Below are 19,747 nucleotides of genomic sequence, written 5' to 3'. Positions count from 1 at the left end.
CAGGATTTGATTCCCAAAATTCCCTCAGGGCCTCTCGTTCTGCTTTGGGATCTGTGCCCGGAGCCACCTGGAGGAAACCTTGGAAAAATTGGAGGAATTTGGGAAATCCGAGGCCTTGAGGAAATCCCAGGGGTTGTTCAGCATCTTCAAGGTGGGAAAATGGGAATAAAAATGGGGGAAAATGGGGGGAAAATGGGGGAAAATGGGGGAAAATGGGGGAAAATGGGGAAATAATGGGGGAAAATGGGGGAAAATGGGGGAAAATGGGGGAAAATGGGGAAATAATGGGGGAAAATGGGAATAAAAATGGGGAAAATGGGGGAAAAATGGGGGAAAATGGGAAAAATGGGGAAAAATTGGGGGGAAATGGGGGGAAAATGGGGAATAAATGGGAAGAAAATGTGAAAAAATGGGGGAAAATTGGAAAAAATGGGGAAAAATGGGGAAAAATTGGGGGAAAAATGGGGGAAAATGGGAAAAATGGGGATAAATGGGGAAAAAGGGGGAAAATATGGGGAAAATATGGGGAAAATGGGAGAAACATGGGGGAAAAATGGGGGAAAATGGGGAAAAATGGGAAAATGGGGCAAAAATGGGGGAAAATGGGGGAAAATGGGAAAAATTGGGCAAAAATGGGAGAAAAAATGGGGAAAAACGGTGGAAAAATGGGAAAAATGGGGAAAAATGGAGAGAAAAGGGGAAAAAATGAGACAAAAGGGAAAAAATGGGAAAAATTGGGGGGAAATGGGAAAAATGGGAAAATATGGGGGAAAACGGTGGAAAAATGGGAAAAAAATGGGGAAAATGGGAAAAAATGGGAAAAACGGGAAAAAAATGAGAAAAAATGGGGGAAAATGGGGGGAAATGTGGAAAATGGGGAATTATGGGAAAAAATGGGGAAAAATTGGAAAAATGGGGAAAATTTGGGAAAATGGGGGAAAATGCGGAAAATGGGGAAAAAATCGGGAAAAAGATGGGGGAAATGGGGAATAATGGGGGGAATGGGAAAAATGGGAAAAAATGGGAAAATGGGGGAAAATGGGGAAAAATTGGAAAAAATGCAAAAAAAAAGGGAAAAATGGGAAAAAATCGGGGGAAATGGGGAAAATGGGGGGAAATGGGAAAAAAAGGAAAAAATGGGGGAAAATGGGGGAAAAATGGGGATAATGGGAAAAAATGGGGAAAAATGGGAAAAATTTCCCCCCATTTCCCCCATATTTTCCCACCCTTTCTCACTGATTTTCCCCATATTTCTCCCCCATTTTCCACCCTTTTTTGCCATATTTTTCCCTTGTTTTTTGCCACATTTCCCCCTTCTTTCCCCCCATTTCCCTATATTTTTCCATGTTTTCCCCCCATTTTCCCCACATTTTTCCCACCTTTCCCCCCATTTCCCCATGTTTTCCCACCCTTTTCCCCCCTTTTTCCCCATATTTTTCCCCCCATTTTCCCCATATTTCCTCCCGTTTCCCCCATATTTTCCCACCCTTTTCCCCCCATTTCCCCCCATTTTCCCCATATTTCCCCCACCATTTTCCCCATATTTTTCCCACCCTTTCCCCCCCATTTTCCCACCCTTTTCCCACCTTTTCCCCCCATGTTTTCCCCACCTTTTCCCCCCATTTTTCCCATGTTTTCCCCACCCTTTCCCCCCATGTTTTCCCCACCTTTTCCCCCCATTTATCACGTTTTCCCCACCCTTTTCCCCCCATTTTCCCCCCATTTCCCCCATATTTCTCCCCCATTTTCCCCCATTTTCCCCACCCTTTCCCCCCACCCTTTTCCCACCCTTTTCCCCCCATTTCCCCCATATTTTCTCCCCCATTTCCCCCATTTTCCCCATATTTTTCCCCCCATTTGCCCCCCATTTGCCCCCCATTTTCCCCATGTTTTTCCCCCCATTTTCCCCGTATTTCCCCCCATTTTCCCCATATTTTTCCCCCCATTTTCCCCATATTTTCCCACCCTTTTCCCCCCATTTTCCCACCATTTTCCCCATGTTATTCCCACATTTTTCCCCCATTTTCCCCATATTTTTCCACCCTTTTCCCCCCATTTTCCCCATATTTTTCCCCCCATTTTCCCCACCCTTTTCCCCCCATTTCCCCCATATTTTCCCCACCCTTTTCCCAATATTTCCCCCCATTATTTCCCCCCAGGACCGCAGCGAGGCGGAGCAGGAGAAGCTGCGGGCGGCGCTCGTGCTCTGCTACGGCCGCGTGGCTGCGGCGGCGCCCCCGGAGCTGCTGCGATCGCGCCTGGAACCGCAGCTGCTGCAGCGCCTCCTGCAGCACGGCCACAGCAAGGTCAGCACTGGGATTTTTATGGGATTTTTATGGAAATTTATTGGGATTTTTAATGGGAATTTTTGGGATTTTTTTGGGATTTTTTGGGGAATTTTTTTGGGGATTTTTTGGGGATTTTTTGGTTAATTTATTGGGAATTTTTGGGGGATTTTTTGGGGGGATTTTTGTGGGAATTTTGAGGTAATTTATTGGGATTTTTTGGGATTTTTATGGGATTTTTGATGGGAACTTTGAGGTGATTTTTTGGGGATTTTCATGGGGAATTTTTATGGGAATTTTTTGCAAATTTTTAGGGATTTTTTGGGGAATTTTTTGGGGAATTTTTTGGGGGAATTTTGGGATTTTTTTGGAATTTATTGGGAATTTTATGGGAAGTTTTTGGGATTTTTTTTGATTTTTTGGGATTTTTTATGGGAATTTTGAGGTGATTTTTTGGGGGGATTTTTTGGGATTTTTTTGGGGAATTTATTGGGATTTTTTTTTATTTTTTATGGGAATTTTGAGGTACTTTATTGGGATTTTTATGGGAATTTTTTGGGATTTTTTTGGCAATTCTTTGGGATTTTTTGGCAATTTTTGGGATTTTTAATGGGAATTTTATGGGGAATTTGTTGGGAATTGTTTGGATTTTTTGGGGAATTTATTGGGAATTTTATGGGAATTTTTTGGAATTTTTAAAAAAGTCGTTATTGAATTTTCAATGACCGGCAGTGCCCTTGGAGCTGCTGCAGCGCCTCCTGCAGCACGGCCACAGCAAGGTCAGCACCGGGATTTATTGGGGATTTCATGGGAATTTTTGGGATTTTATTGGGATTTTTAATGGGGATTTTTTGGGAAATTTATTGGGGAATTTTTTGGGATTTTTTGGGGATTTTTTGGTTAATTTATTGGGAATTTTTGGGGGGTTTTTGTGGGAATTTTGAGGTAATTTATTGGGATTTTTTTGGCGATTTTTTGGGGAATTTATTGGGAATTTTTTGGAATTTTTTATGGATTTTTATGGGGAATTTTTATGGGAATTTTTTGGGATTTTTTGGGAATTTTTTGGGATTTTTATGGGAATTTATTGGGATTTTTTATGGGAATTTTTTTGGGAATTGTTTAAGAAATCGTTCTTGAATTTTCAATGACCGGCAGTGGCACCCCCGGAGCTGCTGCAGCGCCTCCTGCAGCACGGCCACAGCAAGGGCAGCACCGGGGATTTTATGGGGATTTCATGGGGATTTTTGGGAATTTTTTGGGGAATTTATTGGGGATTTTTTGGGAATTTTAGCGGGATTTTTATGTGGAATTTCATGGCAATTTTTGGGATTTTTATGGGGAATTTTATGGGGATTTTTTTGGGATTTTTTTGGGGAATTTTGAGGTAATTTATTGGGAATTTTATGGGAATTTGTTGGGATTTTTTTTATTTTTTGGGGACTTTTTTGGGATTTTTTGGGATTTTTAATGGGAATTTTTATGGGAATTTTTGGGGGGAATTTATGGGGAATTTTTTGGGATTTTTATTGGGAATTTTGAGGGAATTTTTGGGATTTTTTTTGGGATTTTTTTCGGATTTTTTTTTTTATTTTTTTGGGGAATTTTTGGGGAATTTTTTGGATTTTTTGGTTAATTTATTGGGAATTTTTTGGAGATTTTTATGGGATGTTTTGGATTTTTATGGGGAATTTTTGGGATGTTTTTATGGGAATTTTGAGGTAATTTTATGGGATTTTTTTTTATTTTTATGGAAATTTTGAGGTAATTTATTGGGATTTTTTTGGGATTTTTATGGGAATTTTGAGGGAATTTATTGGGGAATTTGATGGGAATTTTTGGGGATTTTGTTGGGATTTTTATGGTAATTTATTGGGTTTTTTTATGGGAATTTTTTTGGGATTTTTAAAAAAATTGTTATTGAATTTTCAATGACCGGCAATGGCACCCATGGAGCTGCTGCAGCGCCTCCTGCAGCACGGCCACAGCAAGGGCAGCACCGGGGATTTATTGGGGATTTTTTGGGAATTTTATGGGAATTTTTGGGATTTTTTTGGGAATTTTTTGGGGGATTTTTTGGGGATTTTTTGGTTAATTTATTGGGAATTTTTGGGGGATTTTTGTGGGAATTTTGAGGTAATTTATTGGGATTTTTTGGGATTTTTTGGCGATTTTTTGGCAATTTTTGGGGAATTTATTGGGAATTGTTTGGAAATTTTATGGGATTTTTTTTGAGATTTTTAATGGGAATTGTTTAAGAAATCGTTATTGAATTTTCAATGACCGGCGATGGCACCCCCAGAGCTGCTGCAGCGCCTCCTGCAGCACGGCCACAGCAAGGGCAGCACCGGGGATTTTATGGGGATTTCATGGGGATTTTTGGGAATTTTTTGGGGAATTTATTGGGGATTTTTTGGGAATTTTAGCGGGATTTTTATGTGGAATTTCATGGCAATTTTTGGGATTTTTATGGGGAATTTTATGGGGATTTTTTTGGGATTTTTTTGGGGAATTTTGAGGTAATTTATTGGGAATTTTATGGGAATTTGTTGGGATTTTTTTTATTTTTTGGGGACTTTTTTGGGATTTTTTGGGATTTTTAATGGGAATTTTTATGGGAATTTATTGGGAATTTTTGGGATTTTTTGGGGGGAATTTATGGGGAATTTTTTGGGATTTTTATTGGGAATTTTGAGGGAATTTTTGGGATTTTTTTTTGGGATTTTTTTCGGATTTTTTTTTTGATTTTTTTGGGGAATTTTTGGGGAATTTTTTGGATTTTTTGGTTAATTTATTGGGAATTTTTTGGAGATTTTTATGGGATGTTTTGGATTTTTATGGGGAATTTTTGGGATGTTTTTATGGGAATTTTGAGGTAATTTTATGGGATTTTTTTTTATTTTTATGGAAATTTTGAGGTAATTTATTGGGATTTTTTTGGGATTTTTATGGGAATTTTGAGGGAATTTATTGGGGAATTTGATGGGAATTTTTGGGGATTTTGTTGGGATTTTTATGGTAATTTATTGGGTTTTTTTATGGGAATTTTTTTGGGATTTTTAAAAAAATTGTTATTGAATTTTCAATGACCGGCAATGGCACCCATGGAGCTGCTGCAGCGCCTTCTGCAGCACGGCCACAGCAAGGGCAGCACCGGGGATTGATTGGGGATTTTATGGGAATTTTTGGGATTTTTTGCGGGATTTTTATGGGGAATTTTACAGGAATTTTTGTGATTTTTGTGGGGAATTTTATGGGAATTTTTGGGATTTTTTGGTCAATTTATTGGGAATTTTATGGGAATTTTTTGGGGATTTTTATGGGATTTTTTTTTATTTTTATGGGAATTTTGAGGTAAAGTATTGGGAATTTTTGGGGATTTTTTTGGGGGAATTTATTGGGAATTTTTTTCTATTTTTTTGGGAATTTCTTTGGATTTTTTGGGGAATTTTTTGGGGATTTTTATGGGAATTTTTTGGGATTTTTTGGGGATTTTTGGGGATTTTTAATGGGAATTTTGAGGTAATTTATTGGGGATTTTTGGGGGATTTTTGGGGGATTTTTATGGGGAATTTTATGGGGAATTTTTGCGATTTTTGTGTGATTTTTATGGGGAATTTTATGGGAATTTTTGGAATTTTTTTGGATTTTTTTAATGGGAATTTTGAGGGAATTTTATGGGATTTTTTGGGGATTTTTATGGGAATTTTTGGGTAATTTATGGGGATTTTTATGGGAATTTTTTGGGATTTTTAAAAAAAATCGTTATTGAATTTTCAATGACTGGCAGTGCCCGTGGAGCTGCTGCAGCGCCTCCTGCAGCACGGCCACAGCAAGGGCAGCAGCGGGATTTATTGGGGATTTTTTGGGAATTTTTGCGGGATTTTTTGGGAATTTTTGCGGGATTTTTTGGGAATTTTTGCGGGATTTTTATGGGGAATTTTACAGGAATTTTTGTGATTTTTCTGGGGAATTTTATGGGAATTTTTGGGATTTTTATGGGATTTTTTGGGGATTTTTATGGGATTTTTTTGGATTTTATTGGTAATTTTTATGGGAATTTTGAGGTAATTTATTGGGAATTTTTTGGGATTTTTTTGGGGATTTTTTATGGGAATTTTGAGGTAATTTATTGGGATTTTTTTTATTTTTTTCGGATTTTTATGGGATTTTTTTGGGATTTTTTTGGCGATTTTTTCGGGGGGAATTTTTTGGGGAATTTATTGGGAATTTATTGGAAATTTTTTTGGACTTTTTTCTGATTTTTGGGGAATTTTTGGGGATTTTTATGGGAATTTTTGGGGATTTTTTTGGGATTTTTATGGTAATTTATTGGGATTTTTTATGGGAATTTTTTTTGGGAATTTATTAAAAAATCGTTATTGAATTTTCAATGACCGGCGGTGGCGCCTGAGGCGCTGCTGCAGCGCCTCCTGCAGCACGGCCACAGCAAGGGCAGCACCCGGGATTCATGGGAATTTTATGGGAATTTTTTGGGAATTTTTGGGATTTTTTGCGGGATTTTTATGGGGAATTTTACAGGAATTTTTGTGATTTTTGTGGGGAATTTTATGGGAATTTTTTGGGATTTTTTTGGGGATTTTTTGGGATTTTTATTGGGAATTTTTTGGGGATTTTTATGGGATTTTTTGGGATTTTAATGGGGAATTTGATGGGAATTTTGAGGTAATTTATTGGGAATTTTATGGGATTTTTTTCAGATTTTTACGGGAATTTTTGGGGAATTTATTGGGAATTTTTTTGGATTTTTTCTGATTTTTTGGGGAATTCTTGTGGATTTTTATGGGAATTTTTGGGGATTTTTTTAGGATTTTTTGGGATTTTTTTGGGAATTTTTATGGGAATATTTTATGGGAATTTTTGGGGAATGTATTGGGAATTTTTTGGGGGGAATTTTTGGGGAATTTTTGGGGGATTTTTATGGGAATTTTGAGGTAATTTATAGGGAATTTTATGGGAATTTTTTGGGATTTTTATGGGGTTTTTTTTGGGATTTTTGGGGATTTTTTATGGGAATTTTATGGGAATTTCCTGGGGATTTTTATGGGAATTTTGAGGTAATTTATTGGGATTTTTTTGGGATTTTTATGGGGAATTTTTGGGGAATTTTATGGGAATTTTTCGGATTTTTTTAATGGGAATTTTGAGGTAATTTATTGGGAATTTTATGGGATTTTTGGGGGAGTTTTTTTGGGAATTTTTTCGGATTTTTTTTCGGATTTTTTTGGGGAATTTTGAGGGAATTGTTTAAAAAAATCGTTACTGAATTTTCAGTGACCATCATTGGTGCCCATGGAGCTGCTGCAGCACCTCCTGCAGCACGGCCACAGCAAGGGCAGGAGCGAGGATTTATGGGGAATTTTTTGGGATTTTTTTTGGATTTTTTTATGGGAATTTTTGGGGGAATTTATTGGGGATTTTTGGGATTTTTTAATGGGAATTTTGAGATAATTTATTGGGAATTTTATGGGATTTTTTGGGGATTTTTATGGGAATTTTTGGGATTTTTTGGGGAATTTTTGTGGAATTTATTGGGATTTTTTTTGCGGAATTTATTGGGATTTTTATGGGATTTTTTGGGGAATTTTTTGGGGAATTTTTGGGATTTTTATGGGGAATTTTATGGGAATTTTGAGGAAATTTATTGGGAATTTTTTTGGATTTTTATGGGATTTTTTGGGGGATTTTTCGGATTTTTTGGTCAATTTATTGGGAATTTTATGGGAATTTTTTTGGGATTTTTATGGGATTTTTTTGATTTTTATGGGAATTTTGAGGCAATTTATTGGGAATTTTTGGGGATTTTTTGGGGAATTTTTATGGGGATTTTGGGATTTTGGGGGGAATTTATTAGGAATTTTTGGGGATTTTTTGGGGGAATTTATTGAGAATTTTATGGGAAATTTTTGGGATTTTTTAATGGGAATTTTGAGGTAATTTATTGGGAATTTTATGGGACTTTTTGAGGATTTTTTTGGGATTTTTATGGGGTTTTTTGGGATTTTTTATGGGAATTTTATGGGATTATTTTGGGGAATGTATTGGGAATTTTATGGGAAATTTTTGAGATTTTTTTGGGACATTTATTGGGAATTTTATGGGGATTTTTTGAGGAATTTTTTGGGATTTTTTTTGATTTTTTGGGAATTTCGAGGGAATTTTGAGGGAATTTTTTAAAAAATTGTTATTGAACTTTCAATTTATGTGATTTTTTTTTTTTTGGAATTTCCTGCAAATTTCATGGGAATTTATTGGGAATTTACTGGGAATTTTTGGGGGATTTTTTGGGAATTTTTTGGGGTTTTTTTCGGATTTTTAATTTTTTTTTTAATTTTTTCTGAGAAAAATTAACAAATTGTTATTTAATTATTATTTAAAAAATTAAAAAATTATTAGGAATTTCCCAGATTTTTTCAGGAATTTTTCTGGGAATTTTTGGGGAATTTTCCAGATTTTTCTGGGAATTTTCCAGGAATTTTCTAGGAATTTTCTGATCATTTTTCTGGGATTTTTTTAGGAACTTCTGGGCATTTTTCTGGGAATTTTCAGGGAATTTCCTGGGAATTTCCCATTAATTTTCTGGGAGATTTTTTTTTGAATTTTCCAGGAATTTTCCAGGAATTTGAGTTTTTCCAGGTAATTTTTTTTTTCCTTGATGGGATTTGAGATTTTTTTTCCCACTGGAATTTTGGTTTTCCTCAGTCAGATTTGGGTTTTTCCTAATTGGAATTTTATTTTTCCCACCGGAATTTGGGATTTTCCTGATGGGAATTTTGGTTTTTTTCCACCCGTTCAGGTTCTGGGAATTAAAGTAGAGACCAAGGTAGGGAATGTTGGGATTGGCCTTGGAATTTTCTCTCTCTCTGCTTTTCCTTCTCATTCCGGGCTGGAAGCGCTTCCCGAGAAAACGCCGGAATTCCCGGGAAAATTCCAGGAAAATTCCTGGGAAAATCCTGGGAAAATTCCTGGGAAAAAGGGGGGGGGGGGGGTGGGAAAGGCCTTGCCTGGCAGAGGGGCCTGGAAATTCCAGCCCAGATGATCCCAGAATTCCACAATTCTTGGAATTCCATGATTCCATAAATCTGGAATTTTGGGATGGCAGAATTCCATAAATTCCATGAATCTGGAATCCCAGGATTTCAGAAATTCCATAAATCCAACATCCCGGACTCCCAAGAATCCCAGAATTCCATGAATTCCGTAAATTCCAAGATCCCAGAATTCCATCAATTCCATGATCCCGTGATTCTGGAATTCTGCTGTCCCAGAATTCCATGATCCCAGAATTCCATAAATCTGGAGTTCTGTGATCCCAGAATTCCAGAATCCCAGGATTTCAGAAATTCCAGGATCTCAGAATTCCATAAATTCCAGAATTCCATGGATCTGGAATTCCATTATTTTAGAATTCCCATAAATTCCACAATCTTGGAATTCTGTTATTCCATAAATCTGGAATTCCATAATCCCAAGATCCCAGAATTCCATGAATTCCACCAATTCCATCATCCCATGATTCCGGAATTCCGCTGATCCCAGAATTCCATAATTCTGAAATTCCACAATCCCAGAAATCCATTATTCCATTAATCTGGAATTTTGGGATCCCAGAATCCCAGGATTTCAGAAATTCCAGGATCCCAGCATTCCATGGATCTGGAATTCCCTTATTTTAGAATTCCCATCAATTCCATCAATTCCACGAATCTGGAATTTCAGGATCCCAGAATTCCAGAAATCTGGAATTCCATTATTTTAGAAATCCCATAAATTCCATTAATTCCAAGATCCTGGAATTCCATTATTCCATAAATCCAGAATTCCATAATTTCAGGATCCCAGAATTCCATGAATCTGGAATCCCAGGATTTCAGAAATTCCATAAATCCCAGATCCCAGAATTCCATAAATCTGGAATTCCCTTATTTTAGAAATCCCATAAATTCCATTAATTCCAAGATCCCGGAATTCTGTTATTCCATAAATCTGGAATTCCATCATTCCAAGATCCCAGAATTCCATGAATTCCAGGATCCCAGAATTCCATGAATTCCAAGATCCCAGAATTCCATAAATCCAGAATTCCATTACTTTAGAAATCCCATAAATTCCATCAATTCCACGATCCCAGATTTCTGCTATCCCAGAATTCCATGATCCCAGAATTCTATAATTCTGAAATTCCCTAAATTCCAGAATTCCACAATTTCATAAATCTGGAATTTTGGGATCCCAGAATTCCATAAATTCCACCATCCCATCATTCCATGAGTCTGGAATCCCAGGATTTCACAAATTCCAGGATCCTGGAATTCCATAAATTCCATAAATTCAAGATCCCAGAATTCCATGAATCTGGAATTCCATTACTTTAGAAATCCCATAAATTCCCTGAATCTGGAATTCCATAATTCCAAAATCCCAGAATCCCAAGATCCCAGAATTCCATGAATCTGGAATTCCCTTATTAGAAAATTCCCATAAATTCCACGATCCCGGAATTCCATTATTCCATAAATCTGAAATTCCATCAATTCCAAGATGCCCAGAATTCCATGAATCTGGAATTCCATTATTTTAGAATTCCCATCAATTCCACGATCCCGTGATTCTGGATTTCTGCAATCCCAGAATTCCATAAATTCCATAATCCCTGATTCTGGAATCCTGAAATTCCATCAATTCCATGATCCCAGAATTCCATAATTCCGAAATTCCACGATTCCATAAATCTGGAATTTTGGGATCCCAGGATTTCAGAAATTCCATGAATTCCAAGATCCCAGAATTCCATGAATCTGGAATTCCATTATTTTAGAAATCCCATCAATTCCATCAATTCCACAATCTTGGAATTCCATTATTCCATAGATCGGGAATTCCATAATCCCAAGATCTCGGAATTCCAAGATACCAGAATTCCATGAATTCCAAGATCCCGGAATTCCATGAATTCCAAGATTCTGGAATTCCGCTGTCCCAGAATTCCATAATTCTGAAATTCCACAATCCCAGAATTCCAGAAAATCCCCTGGAATTCCTGACTTTCCCAAAGGCCTCCCCATCCCAAAAATCCCCAAAAATCCCCAAAAAATTCCCAAAAATCCCAAATCCCCCCCAGGAGCTTCCCTTGGGATCAATCCCGAGGTTTTCCCCATCCCGGGAATTCTGAGGGCTCGGATTTGGGGCATTCCCGGGGTTTTCCATGGAATTTTCTGCTTGGGAATTCCCAGGGTTTTCCATGGAATTTTCTCCTTGGGCTCTGCTAACGCCTCCCTCTCGCTGCCACTAACGGCTTCCGCAAGAATTCCCAGATTTATCTGGAATTCCTGGAATTTTTTTTTTCTGGAATTTCCGGATTTTTGAAAAATGGAATTGCCAGATTTTTCTGGACTTTTCAGGTTTTGCTGGGACTCCTGGATTTTTTCCTGGAATTATTATTTTATTTTATTTTTATTTTATTTTTATTTTATTTTATTTTATTTTATTTTATTTTATTTTATTTTATTTTATTTTATTTTTAGGGTTGATTCTGGTTTCTAGGATAATCCCAGTTATCCCAGTTCTAGGCTGATCCCGATCCCAATATTCCCTAATCCCAATAATCCCAATGATCCCAATGATCCCAATGATCCCCATCCAAATAATCCCAGTTCCAGGCTGATCCCAATAATCCCAATCCCAATGATCCCAATGATCCCAATGATCCCAATGATCCCAGTGATCCCCATCCAAATAATCCCAGTTCCAGGCTGATCCCAATAATCCCAATCCCAGTGATCCCGATCCAAATGATCCCAATGATCCCAATGATCCCAATGATCCCAATGATCCCAATCCCAATGATCCCAATGATCCCAGTGATAATGATCCCAATGATCCCAATCCCAATGATCCCAATGATCCCAATGATCCCGATCCCAATGATCCCAATGATCCCAATCCCAATAATCCAAATGATCCCAATCCCAATGATCCCAGTTCCGGGCTGATCCCAATCCCAGTTCCGGGTCAATCCCACTGATCCCAGTCCCAGTTCGGGCTGATCCTGGTTCCGGGCCGATCCCAATCCTGGTTCCAGACTGATCCTGGTTCTGGGCTCATCCCGATCCCATTGATCCTGATCCTGGTTCCAGGTCAATCCCATTGATCCCAATCCCAGTTCCAGGCTGATCCTGGTTTTGGGCTCCTCCCAATCCCGCTGATCCCGATCCCGCTGATCCCGATCCCGGTTCCAGGCCGATCCCATTGATCCCGATCCCAATTTCTGGACTGATCCCAGTTCCAGGCTGATCCTGGTTTTGGGCTCATCCCGATCCCATTGATCCTGATCCTGGTTCCAGGCTGATCCTGGTTCCGGGCTGATCCCAATCCCAGTTCCAGGCCGATCCCACTGATCCCAATCCCAGTTCCAGGCCGATCCCACTGATCCCAATCCTGGTTCCAGGCCGATCCCATTGATCCCAGTCCCAGTTCCAGGCCGATCCCGCCGATCCCAATCCTGGTTCCAGGCTGATCCCATTGATCCCAGTCCCGGTTCCAGGCCGATCCCATTGATCCCAGTCCCGGTTCCAGGTCGATCCCATTGATCCCAATCCTGGTTCCAGGCCGATCCCATTGATCCCAGTCCCGGTTCCAGGCTGATCCCATTTCCAGGCCGATCCCCATCCCAGTTTCCAGGCTGATCCCCATCCCAGTTCCGTGCTGATCCTGGTTCTAGGCTGATCCTAATCCAGGTTCTGGGCTGATCCCAATCCCGCTCATCCCGGTGCCCTTGATCCCAACCCCGCTGATCCCAATCCCACTGATCCCGATCCCCATCCCGCTGATCCCCAACCCGTTGATCCCCATGCCCTTAATCCCGATCCCGCTGATCCCAGTGCCGTTCCCATCCCGCTGATCCCGATCCCCATCCTGCTGATCCCGACCCCGCTGATCCTGGTGCCCTCGATCCTGACTCCACTGATCCTGATCCCGCTGATCCCGGTGCCCTTGGTCCCAACCCCGCTGATCCCGATCCCGACCCCATTGATCCCAGTGCCGTTCCCATCCCGCTGATCCCAATCCCAACCCCACTGATCCCGGTGCCGTTGGTTCCCATCCCGCTGATCCCGACCCCGCTGATCCCGGTGCCCTTGGTCCCCATCCCACTGATCCCACTGCCCTTGGTCCCCATCCCGCTGATCCCGGTGCCCTTGGTCCCAACCCCCCGATCCCGACCCTATTGATCCCAGTGCCGTTCCCATCCCGCTGATCCCAATCCCGATCCCGCTGATCCCGCTGCCCTTGGTCCCCATCCCACTGATCCCGACCCCGCTGATCCCGGTGCCCTTGGTCCCCATCCCGCTGATCCCGGTGCCGTTGGTTCCCGACCCCGCTGATCCCAATCCCAACCCCGCTGATCCCAATCCCAACCCCGCTGATCCTGATCCCGCTGATCCCGGTGCCATTGGTTCCCATCCCACTGATCCCGACCCTGCTGATCCCGATCCCAACCCCGCTGATCCCGGTGCCCTTGATTCCCAACCCCACTGATCCCGATCCCGCTGATCCTGGTGCCCTTGGTTCCCAAACCCACTGATCCCAACCTCGCTGATCCCGGTGCCGTTGGTTCCCAATCCCAACCCCGCTGATCCCAATCCCACTGATCCCGGTGCCGTTGGTTCCCAACCCTGCTGATCCCGGTGATCCCGATCCCGACCCTGCTGATCCCAACCCCGCTGATCCCGATCCCGCTGATCCCAGTGCCGTTGGTTCCCATCCTGCTGATCCCGACCCCGCTGATCCCGATCCCGCTGATCCCGGTGCCGTTGGTTCCCAATCCCGGTGATCCCAAACCCAATCCCATTGATCCCACTGATCCTGGTGTCCTTGGTTCCCAATCCCGCTGATCCCGATCCTGGTGCTGATCCCAACCCTGCTGATCCCGGTGCCCTTGATTCCCAACCCCACTGATCCCGATCCCGCTGATCCCGGTGCCCTTGGTTCCCATCCTGCTGATCCCGATCCCGACCCCACTGATCCCGGTGCCATTGGTTCCCGATCCCGCTGATCCCAATCCCAACCCCGCTGATCCTGATCCCGCTGATCCCGGTGCCGTTGGTTCCCAACCCCGCTGATCCCACTGATCCCAACCGCACTGATCCCGCTGACCCCGCTGACCCCGGTGTTGTTGGTTCCCAATCCCGGTGATTCCGCTGATCCCGGTGCTGATCCCGATCCTGGTGCTGATCCCGATCCCGGTGCTGATCCCAGTGATCCCATTGACCCCGCTGACCCCGGTGCCGTTGGTTCCCAATCCCACTGATCCCAGTGCTGATCCCACTGATCCCGACCCCGCTGATGCCGGTGCCGTTGGTTCCCAATCCTGCTGATCCCAAACCCGATGATCCCGATCCCAATCCCGCTGACCCCGGTGCCGTTGGTTCCCAATCCCGCTGATCCCAATCCCGCTGATCCCGGTGCTGATCCCAGTGATCCTGACCCCGCTGATCCCGGTGCCGTTGGTTCCCATCCTGCTGATCCCGCTGATCCCGATCCCAACCCCGCTGACCCCGGTGCCGTTGGTTCCTGACCCCACTGATCCCATTGACCCCGCTGACCCCGGTGCCGTTGGTTCCCGATCCCACTGATCCCGATCCCACTGATCCCGATCCCACTGATCCCGATCCCCGTGCCGATCCCGCTGACCCCGCTGACGCCGGTGCCGTTGGTCCCCATCCCTCAGGACCCGGTGCTGAAGCTGAGCCTGGCCCGCAGCGTCTCCATGATCGGCCGAGCCCTGGCCTGCGGCAATGCCGGGAAGAATTCCGGGAATTTCGGGAATTACCCCGGGAACGGCCCCGGCGGCTCCGGCAGCATCGCCCACAAGGCCGAGCTGGTGGCGCTCATGGTGGTGAGACTGGGACTGGGATACTGGGAATGGGATGGACTGGGACGGACTGGGATGGACTGGGATGGACTGGGAATGGGACACTGGGATGGACTGGGAGGGACTGGGATGGACTGGGAATGGGATTGTGGGAATGGGATTGTGGGAGGGACTGGGAATGGGACACGGATGCTGGGATGCTGGGATGGACTGGGAATGGGATATTGGGATACTGGCATAGACTGGAGTGGGATAGTGGGATGGACTGGGAGGGACTGGGAATGGACTGGGATGAGATACTGGGAATGGGATACTGGGAATGGGATACTGGGATGGACTGGGATGGACTGGGAATGGGATACTGGGATACTGGGAATGGGATACTGGGAATGGGATACTGGGAATGGGAGAGTGGGAATGGGATACTGGGATAGTGGGATGGACTGGGATGGACTGGAGTGGGATACTGGGATGGACTGGGATACTGGGAATGGGATACTGGGATGGACTGGGATGGACTGGGATGGATGGGGATACTGGGAATGGGATTGTGGGATACTGGGATACTGGGATATTGGGATGGACTGGGAATGGGATACTGGGATACTGGGAATGGGATACTGGGAATGGGACACTGGGAATAGGATGCTGGGATGGACTGGGAATGGGATACTGGGATGGACTGGGAATGGGATATTGGGATACTGGGATGGACTGGGAATGGGATATTGGGATGGACTGGGAATGGGATATTGGGATACTGGGATGGACTGGGAATGGGATATTGGGGTGAACTGGGAGGGACTGGGATGGACTGGGATGGGATACTGGGAATGACTGGGATCGACTGGAGTGAGATTGTGGGATACTGGGAAGGACTGAGATGGACTAGAGTGGGATACTGGAATGGACTGGGAATGGGATATTGGGATACTGGGACAGACTGGGAATGGGATACTGGGAGGGACTGGGAGGGACTGGGAATGAGAGAGTGGGATGGACTGGGATGGATTGGGAATGGGATACTGGGACTGGGATGCTGGGATACTGGGATGGACTGGGATGGGATTGGGATGGACTGGGAGGGACTGGGATACACTGGGAATGGGATACTGGGAATGGGATAGGAGGATACTGGGGTGGACTGGAGTGGGATACTGGGATGGACTGGGAGGGACTGGGACGAGATACTGGGATACTGGGAGGGACTGGGAATGGGATACTGGGATACTGGGATGGACTGAGATGGACTGGAATGGGATAGTGGAAATTGGGGAATCCGGGAAATTTAGGAATTCAGGAAACTTGGGAATCCAGCGAATCCTGGGGTGGGATAATGGGATACTGGGATGGACTGGGATGGACTGGGATGGACTGGGAATGGGACTGGGAATGGGACTGGGAGCCTCTGGGAATGCCCGTGGGAATAGAATCCGGGAATCCGTGAGGTCAGGGGTGCAGGAAATTCAGGGAATCCAGGAAATTCAGGAATTCCGAGGATTCAAGGGTTAAAGGGAATTCAGGGAATCCAGGGAATCCTGGGAATCCAGGAAATTCAGGAATTCAAGGATTAAAGGGAATTCAGGAATTCAAGGATTAAAAGGAAATTCGGGAATTCGGGGAATTCAGGAATTCAGGGAATCCAGGAAATTCAGGAATTCGAGGATTAAGGGGAATTCAGGAAACTTGGGAATCCAGGAAATTCAGGAAATTTAGGAATTCAAGGATTAAAAGGAAATTTGGGAATCTGGGGATTCAGGGAATCCAGGAAATTCAGGAATTTGGGAATCCAGGAAATTTAGGAATTCAAGGATTTAAGGGAATTCAGGAATCCAGGAAATTTAAGAATTTGGGAATCTGGGAAATTCAGGAATTCAAGGATTAAAGGGAATTCGGGAATCCAGGAAATTTGGGAATCCGGGACATTCAGGAATTCAGGAATTTGGGAATCCAGGGAATTCAGGAAATTCAGGAATTTAGGGAATCCAGGGATTGAAGAAATTGAGGAATCCAGGGAATCCAAGGAATTCAGGAATTCGAGGATTAAAAGGAATCCGGGAAATTTGGGAATTCGAGGATTAAAGGGAAATTTGGGAATCCAGGGAATTCAGGGATTCAGGAATTCAAGGATTAAAGGGAATCCGGGAATTCTGGGAATTCAAGGATTAAAGGGAAATTTGGGGATCCGGGACATTCAGGAATTCAGGAATTCGGGAATCCAGGGAATCCAGGAAATTTGGGAATTCAAGGATTTCAGGGAATTCAGGAATTCAAAGAAAAGGGAATTTGGGAATCCAGGGAATTCAGGAAATTCGGGAATTCAAGGATTAAAGGGAATCTGGGAAATCCAGGAATTCCAGGGTCCCTTTGGATCCCCTTGGGACATTCCAGAGGGGACATTCCGGAACATTCCAGAGGGGACATTCCGGACCTTTCCCGCCCCATTCCCGTTTTTTTTTCCCTCCCCTTTTCCCAGGAATTCCTGAGGGCGGAGCCTCCGGAGGCGCCGCGGCTGCGGCAGCGAGCGCTGAGCGCCTGCGCACACCTGGTGTATCCTGGGCAGGGAATAAATCCCGGAATAACTCCGGGAATAATTCCGGGAATTCTGGGAATTCCGGGGTTGGATCCTTGGGGGTTCCCTGAAATTCCAGGAATAATTCTGGGAATTCTGGGATTTGGGGTTGGATCCTTGGTAACTCCCAAAATTCCAGGAATTCCGGGAGTTCTGGGAATTCTGAGATTGGATCCCTTGGGAATTCCCAAAATTCCGGGAATTCGGGGAGTTCTGGGATTGGGATTTGGGGTTGGATCCTTGGGAATTCCCAACATTTCCGGAATTCCGAGAACTCCAGAGCCTCCTGGGAATTCCGGGATCGGGATTTGGGAATGGGCTGGGATTTGGGATTTGGGGTTGGATCCTCTGGGAATTCCCAAAATTCCGGGAATAATTCTGGGAGTTCCGGGATTTGGGGTTGGATCCTTGGAAATTTTGGGAATTCCAGGACTGGGATTTGGGATTGGATTCTTGGGACTTCGTGGAATTCCGGGAATTCTGCAAATTCCGCTGTCCCTGGAGCCACTCCTTGGAATTCCCAAATAATTCCCAATAAATTTCTAATAAATCCCCAATATTCCCCAATTAATCCCCAATAATTCTCAGTGAACTCCAATAATCCCCAATAATTCCCAATAAATCCCAATAACTCCAATAATTCCCTACTGATCCCCAATAATTCCCCGTAATTCCCAATAATTCTCAATAAATTCCCAATAAGTCCAAATAAATTCCCAATAATTCCCTGTAATTCTCAATAATTCCCCATAATTCCCAATAATTCTCAATAAATTCCCAATAAGTCCTAATAATCCCCAATAATTCCCAATAAATGCCCAATAAATCCAAATAATCCCCAATAATTCCCCAATAATTCCCAGTAAATCCTCAATAATTCTCATTAATACCAAATAATTCCCAATAATTCCCAATAATTCCCATAAATCCCCAGTAATTCCCACTAACTCCAAATAATTCCCAGTTGATCCCCAATAATTCCCAATAAATTCCCAAAAACTCCAAATAATCCCCATTAATTCCCAATAATTCCCAATAAATCCTCAATAATTCTCATTAATACCAAATAATTCCTAATAATTCCAAATAATTCCCTTTAATTCCCAATAACTCCAAATAATCCCCATTATTTCCCAATAATTCCCAATAAATCCCCAATAATTTCCAATAATTCCCCATAATTCCCATTAATCCCCAATAATTCCCGACAATCCCCAATAATCCCCATTATCCCCAATAATTTCCAATTAATCTCCAATAATCCCCAACAAATTTCCAATAATTCTCAATAATCCCCATAATTCCCAATAATTCCCGGTAATTTCCAATTAATCCCCAATAATCCCCCCCCAATAATCCCCAATAATTCCCTTTAATTCCCAATAAATTCCCAATAATTCCAAATAATCCCCATTAATTCCACATAATTCCCAATAATCCCCAATAATCCCCAATAATTCTGAATAATTCCCATTAATCCCCAATAACTCCAAATAATCCCCAAAAATTCCCAAGAATTCTGAATAATTCCCAATTAATTCCCAATAATTCCCAATAATTCCCAATAAACCCCATTAATTCCCAATAATTCCCCAGTAATTGCCAATAAATCCTCAATAATTCTCATTAATCCCAAATAATTCCCATTAATCCCCAATAATTCCCAATAATTCCAAATAATCCCCGTTAATTCCCAATAAATTCCCAATAACTCCAAATAATTCCCATTAACTCCCATTAATTCCCAATAATTCCAAATAATTCCCATTAATTCCCATTAATTCCCAATAAATTCCCAATAACTCCAAATAATTCCCAATTGATCCCCAATAATCCCCAATAATTCCCAATAAATTCCCAATAAATTCCCATTAATCCCCATTAATTCACAATTATTCCAAATAATTCCCAATAAATTCCCAAGAATTCCAAGTAATCCCCATTAATTCCCAATTATTCCAAATAATTCCCAATAAATTCCCAAGAATTCCAAGTAAT

General features: G+C 42.7%; 1 protein-coding gene across 1 annotated transcript in view; it reads left to right on the top strand.

Annotated features, from left to right (window-relative positions):
* The window catches only part of LOC139586533 (maestro heat-like repeat-containing protein family member 1), a gene marked incomplete at its 5' end in the record, with an annotated part of 138,167 nt that overhangs the window by 26,939 nt on the left and 91,481 nt on the right, over positions 1 to 19,747 (top strand). Inside the window, 4 exons of the mRNA XM_071420034.1 lie at positions 29 to 151; positions 2,160 to 2,306; positions 15,034 to 15,201; positions 17,654 to 17,727. Of these exons, the coding sequence (XP_071276135.1) occupies positions 29 to 151; positions 2,160 to 2,306; positions 15,034 to 15,201; positions 17,654 to 17,727 (512 nt within the window). The remainder of the gene's footprint in view (positions 1 to 28; positions 152 to 2,159; positions 2,307 to 15,033; positions 15,202 to 17,653; positions 17,728 to 19,747) is intronic.

This window comes from Agelaius tricolor, unplaced genomic scaffold (assembly GCF_023055355.1).
Source record: "Agelaius tricolor isolate 1412-34295 unplaced genomic scaffold, bAgeTri1.0.p SCAF_121, whole genome shotgun sequence".
Classification (NCBI taxonomy): domain Eukaryota; kingdom Metazoa; phylum Chordata; class Aves; order Passeriformes; family Icteridae; genus Agelaius; species Agelaius tricolor.
This window is presented reverse-complemented; position numbering and strand designations above follow the sequence as displayed.